Here is a 6,378-nt window from a genome sequence, read left to right on the forward strand (position 1 = left end):
TATTATATCAAATGTCTGATAAATTTGAATCCAATTAAGAAAGCATAGTAAATGTCACATAGTTTTAGTAATTTCTTCCATTTTTTCTTTATTAAATTGAAAATATCACTAAAAGAGGCAGTGAAATAAATATATAATATAATAAAATAATAAAAACAATAGACATTACCTGCCTTCAACACAAAAAAAATCATGTGGGAAAGTTTTTTAAAATGTATAAATGACCATATGCCATATGGATAAAAAGTTCCATATACATTAGTAAATATCCATTTCCTGTCATAATGTCACAGCTGTTATTCTTAAAAGCTCTCTTATATAAGCTGAGTTGCATCTTTATTGCTAAATTGTTTGATTTGTATTAAAAGGCCAGATGTAAGAGAGAACAACAGTTCAATAATGACAGTCATTTGTAAAAGTGTGATGTTGTACTCATGTCGTCGATAAGCTGTAATGTGAGGCGGGCAAGTGGTAATAAAACTGTCCATTCGCACAGAACAAACACTTACATTCTGTCTGTATTTCCCACACAAAATTTTTGTATACAAAATATTTTTTTTTTTTAATAGCTTCAGAAGCAATGTTGTTATAGTTATAGCGTTGTTAACATATAACAACCAAAGGCTTAAAAAATACATAAAAGACATTTTCATCTAATCAAAATTAAAATTAAATTCACTATACTAAAGCTGACCTTAAAACGTGACTTTTTGGAGGAATATATTTATTCCTACAAGGATGCACAATAAGGTATGTGTGCTGTAATCCCATTGTTATGTAAAATGGAGTCGCTCAGTCTGCCAGAGGATATCTGTCTATCTATCTACAAATTACAGAAACGTCTGTCTGTCTGTCAGTCAGTGTGTCTGTATGTCTGTTATTCGCATATCTCTCGAACCAAATAAAATGCACAAATAAAAATGTCACTGAACTTTTGCTGTGTAATTGTAACAATGAGCACTCAAACACACCAAACCAACAATTACTAAAAACACACACAAAAAATTATTTTGCATGGGCAAAATACGGGCACCGTTAGTCCGATGGATTTCAAACTTGACAGGTGTCTCGCTACGGGCACGAGTAAGTGCAGTGCCAAGTTTGACGTTGCTTGGATTAGAAATGCAAAAGATATCGGAAAATATATCGGAAAAAGAAGCACTTAGAAGGTTGTGGTTTAAAAATAAACATTCTGACATTAGAGGGTTGTATCGGTCAAAGAAGCCCCAAGAAGATTGTGGTTTAAAAATAAACATTCTGTGACATAAATACTCTGTCAGCTACACTTTTTACTTCTGAATATTATATTTTATTCACGGCCATCATTTGTAGTAACCTATTCACAAACTGTTTGCTCAAGCATAGCGTTTTTTCGGAGTTCACTGTGTAGCCTGCTCCCTGAATCGTTGCGCTTATTCATTTGTGGATGTTAACTGAATCTGTAAGTCATCTACGCTGTTTACTTCTGTATATAATATCTTTCTATAAATTACGAGAACATCTTTCTGTGTGTGTGTGTGTGTGTGTGTTATTCGCATAGCTCTCGAACCGTTAGTCCGATGGATTTCAAACTTGACAGGTGTCTTGCTACTGGCGAGTAAGTGCAGTGCCAAGTTTGACGTGGTTTGGATTCGAAATGCAAAATATATTGTTAAATATATATCGGTAAAAGAAGCACACACTGGCTTTTGCCGCTCTAGCCGCTGGCCACTCCCCCTCTCACACTGACACTGAAGGCTTGTTCGACTTGAACCGGCGCTGCACAGATCGTTCGGTTTATGACATCAAAGTACCGCGAGAGCAATTTAAAAGCACAAGGAGCCGTCTACTCTATTCGCTCTCGCGGTATTTTGATGTCATTCACCGATCGGTCTGTGCAGCGCCGGTTCAAGTTGAACAAGCCTTGAGTGAGCACAGCTGGCCACTCCCCCTCTCACACTGACACTGAGTGAGCACAGCCCAGGACCAGAGACAGAGAGGGTCGAAGAAAGCAGCGGAGCTTAAGTAGTGTTTTCTCTGAGTTCAGTGTAGCCTGCTCCCTGAATCGTTTAGTTAAATTTTCCACATTTATTGTATGTCATTATCAGTATTTGCTTTCTACCATGCACAAATAAAAATGTCACTGAACTTTTGCTGTGTAATATCTATCTATGAGCCTGTACCAGTCTTTCCTAATGCTCCTCAGTGTTGACTGGACAGTGTGGACTTAATTACATCCTCCAACGTCTCCACCTGCAGAAACACAAGAGACATAAATGATCTGGGCATTGGACTGAATGATTACTTAATTGAGTTCTGTACGCCACATGGACATGAACAGATAAGGCCTCACCTGTGTGCTACCTCCATCTTTGAGGTTCTTCAGCTTGTACACGGTGACCTTCCCTTCACTGTCCCCCACCAGAACACAGTCTGTCCAAGCATCAACATTCTAATCTGAAAAATGAAGCCTACCCGGAAGTGCGAAAAACTGCAATACATCGAAAATCCGCTAGAGGGAGGTCCCAAAAGGGAGCAAATGTCCATAGACCCCATGTTAAAGGAATAGTTCACTTTGCAATTAAATTTTGGTATGTTTTAGCTTACCTCAAGGGCATCCAAGATGTAGGTGTCTTTTTTTCCGCAGTAGTTTCAATGTTGATATTTTTAGGTCAAACCGTTCTTGTCTGTCAGTCATATAATGCAGGTCTATGGTCACCACCTCAAAGAGCAAGCACAGAATCCAAATTAAAACAATTCCCCATCGTCCAAATTAAACAATTCCCCATCGTAAGTACACATTGATGGCCTAAGACACGAAACGAGCGGTTTGTGTGAGAAAACTAACAGTATTTATATCGTTGTTACCTCTTGAACACAGCCGCGTCCAAGTGATCTGAGGGCGCGGGCGGGTATAGATATATACACTAGATGTCGCCTTGGTTACTGCATTTCATTGGAACGAAACCGTAGCCAAGGCGACATCTAGTGTATATATCTATACCCACCCGCGCCCTCAGATCACTTGGACGTGGTTGTGTTCAAGAGGTAACAACGATATAAATACTGTTCGTTTTCTCACACAAACCGCTCGTTTCGTGTCTTAGGCCATCAATGTGTACTAACGATGGGGAATTGTTTAATTTGGACGATGTGGAATTGTTTTAATTTGGACTCTGTGCTTGCTCTTTGAGGTGGTGACCACAGACCTGCATTATATGACTGACAGACAAGAACAGTTTGACCTAAAAATATCAAAATTGAAACTTCTGCGGAAAAAAAGACACCTACATCTTGGATGCCCTTGAGGTAAGCTAAAACATACCAAAATTTTATTTCAAAGTGAACTATCCCTTTAAAATGTCCGTTTTCACAGCATAAATTGAGTTTTATTGTATTTTTCGATAGGTTCCGAGTGCCTGACAACTGTGAGGGGGGTGAATTTTTTTCTAACTCGTTAGTTTAGATCATATTTAGATATAAAATGTATGACAAATAAGGGCGTGGTTAACTTTGATTGACAGCTGATAACGAGCATAGGCTGCGCCAAGGAGAATGACAACATAAGAAGCGCCATTTTTTTAACACAGTTGAAATATAATACTACTGTTTCTGTATCATGAAATGTAGTTTTAAGAGTTTTTCAGGCGAGAATGTAGTTGTTTAAAGCTCAAATCTGTGGTTTATTTATAAAGATTTATGAAAATTTTATACAGGTTGTGAGATCCAGCGATGACCGGGCGCTCGGCGCTCATGTACCCCGCCTGGAACAGCCTTTCCTCGGCTAGTCGTTCTGACGTTTGCCGCTGACTCTGTAGTGGTTAAATATGAGATATAATTCGTCTTGTCTATATCTAACGGGTGATTTTTGGTCTCGTGAATCTATAATTTGTTCCCTGGCCAATCGTTTTGGCTGAGGGGAAGTTTCATAACTTTATAAGCTATTTAACTTTACCGTAGTATGGTTAGACTAGAGCGCTGACTTTGTATGTTTGACTGAATTGTTTGCTTTATTTGTATAGCTTCTTGTACCTTTTACTTATACTTTTATAATGGCTAATATTGATAAAACTGAAATTTAACAAAAAGAGACTGTGTTGAGTTTTGTCATTTTAAATTTTAATACAACGAAGATGATCTGTAATGTTGTTTACTGCAACATCTGTTGTTTAGTACAAATGCACATATTGCCTGGACCATATTAAAATGTTTAATATGTTTATATTATATTTAAAATGAAAAGAGGCAGGTTTGTGTTTTATATTTCGTTTTGTTATAAATAGGCAAACGTTATATGCAGTGAATATAATCAATACGCGTTGCCTGAACCACATTTGTGTGGCTATAATGTTTAAGATTTCTTTAAATGAAAACGAAAAGAGTTAGTATGGTGTTTTATAACATATTTCGTTGCCTAAAATATACAGAGATAACCGGAGTAGCAGAGCAAGCTCAGTGACGCGCGCTGCGTCCTTTACCCATATATGGATTGGCCAGAAGGTAGGCGGGGTTAGGATTTCCCAAGATTTTCCAAGATGGCGCCGCCCATACCCCCCATAAACGGCTTCAAAACCGTTCTTCAGAAAATCTATAGGTGACGTCACAGACGCTTTGTCCATATTTTTTACAGTCTATGAGTCTGTCTCAGAGGTGAACAGAAGAGCTGTCGGATTCACTCCTGGACAGGTCACGCTCACAATTGTCGGGTCCAGACTGTTAAAAATGGAGTGCACTGTAAACTACTGGACAGAAAAAACTGAGCACTAAAATTTTAAGTTAAAATAAGATGGAAAAAAAAACATTAAAATTGTTATTATTGAATATTATAAATGAACAGAACACAAGATCTTACCTGCTGATTCTCAGGTCCCAGATCTCCACCTTGCCCTCGCTGACAGCTCCAAAGACAGTAGCACAGTGTGGGGACCACATGATATCGTACACAGCCTTCTGTCCAGAGGTGAAACAAAGCACGGGTCTCTGGAGGTCCTGCCTCCACAGTTGAATAGTCCAATCTGAGGAACAACTCAGGAAAACGTCTGGACAGAACGGCGACCATGTCACCTTATAGACGGGACCCTGAGGAAAGGAGCAGAGAGAATAGAAGAGAAAGAAAAGAACGTGTAAATGTTTAAAGGTGCATGAAAAAGGACTCCATATTGCAACCATACGACACTTTCAAAATTAGACAAACATTTCTACATACTTTGTGGGCTTTGTAAGTTTCCAAGAATTCTTCATTATATGAATAAGAGCACATGTGAATATAACCGTCGTCTGTTCCAGCAAGGTAGATATTTGAATCCTGTAAGATAACGGCATTAAAGCTTATAACAAGTCTCTTTAGCAGCTTTTTGATATTATAATTATGTGAACATATAAGAGATGTAATACTGTAGGCCTCACATTAGAATGGAAATCAAAACACAGCCCCGGTGACAATGGTGAGATCGTTGAGTTCCATTGCTGGCGGTTTGTTGCCATGTTAGGCGTCTTTAGTGTCATCAGGTCTAAGTCAAGACAAAATATAAATTATTCAACACATGGCTTAAACATACAGAAATGCATCTATTTCTACTAAAACCAGCTCAATTCGTCAGTATTGTGCTATATTCTCATACAGGGACTTGCAGAGAGTTCCTCAGGGGAAAATGTGTATGCAAATTTTTGACCAGCAGTAGGCTACTGAACTATTATACTATTGCTGCAAAATTATCAAAAAAAAATTGGGGCCAGTGTTGTAACCCTAGTTTATATCTTTGGTCTGTGGCTCAACACATATGTGTATCACATCTGTCCCACATACCAACGAATTTCAGGCATTTGTCGTGCACCCATTTGCAGATTCTTTCATCAGCTGACACTGAGATGAGTATTTCCCCTTTATCCTCTCCAGCCAGACCGCTCTCATGATCAATCCATCTGAGCTGCCACACCGGACACGTGTGCATGTTGGCTTAGTCACTGTGGCGAGATCACACAGGAGTAAAGTCAATCTAATATAAGAACATGCTTGTGTACCCAATCCTGTCAACTCATTCAAATATGATTCAAAACAGCATTATAAACACTAAAAAAAACTTAGGTTAGATCTGATCTTTGTAATATCTCCACAATAATTAATCTGGTAACAGTTTATTTTAAGGTGAAGTGCATTACTATATGTACTTACTATAGTAAAAACAGTAAATTATGCATAATTACAAGAAACTAACCCTAAACCAAGCCCTTACTCTAACCGTAACTCTATAGTAAGTACATGTAGTTAAATAATATTACTCAGTACTTTTTTGAGTAAGTACAATGTAACTATATCACCTTAAAATAAAGTGTAACTATTAATCTAATCAAAAACACATTTTTGATATGTGTACTCTCCATATAGGCACTATGACTTTT

At 38.0% G+C, this 6,378-nt stretch overlaps 1 protein-coding gene across 1 annotated transcript; it reads right to left on the minus strand.

Annotated features, from left to right (window-relative positions):
• Positions 1–4,563: 4,563 nt before the first annotated feature.
• LOC311092748 (dynein axonemal intermediate chain 4-like) lies at positions 4,564–5,930 on the minus strand (the record flags this gene model as incomplete). The annotated part of the gene is made up of 5 exons (XM_084129699.1): positions 4,564–4,692; positions 4,832–5,058; positions 5,186–5,284; positions 5,386–5,489; positions 5,786–5,930. 5 exons carry the CDS (start codon positions 5,928–5,930, stop codon positions 4,611–4,613), a joined length of 657 nt encoding a protein of 218 aa, XP_083985825.1. The 3' UTR covers positions 4,564–4,610.
• Positions 5,931–6,378: the final 448 nt, after the last annotated feature.

Source organism: Abramis brama (assembly GCF_963993115.1).
Source record: "Abramis brama genome assembly, chromosome: 11".
Lineage (NCBI taxonomy): Eukaryota > Metazoa > Chordata > Actinopteri > Cypriniformes > Leuciscidae > Abramis > Abramis brama.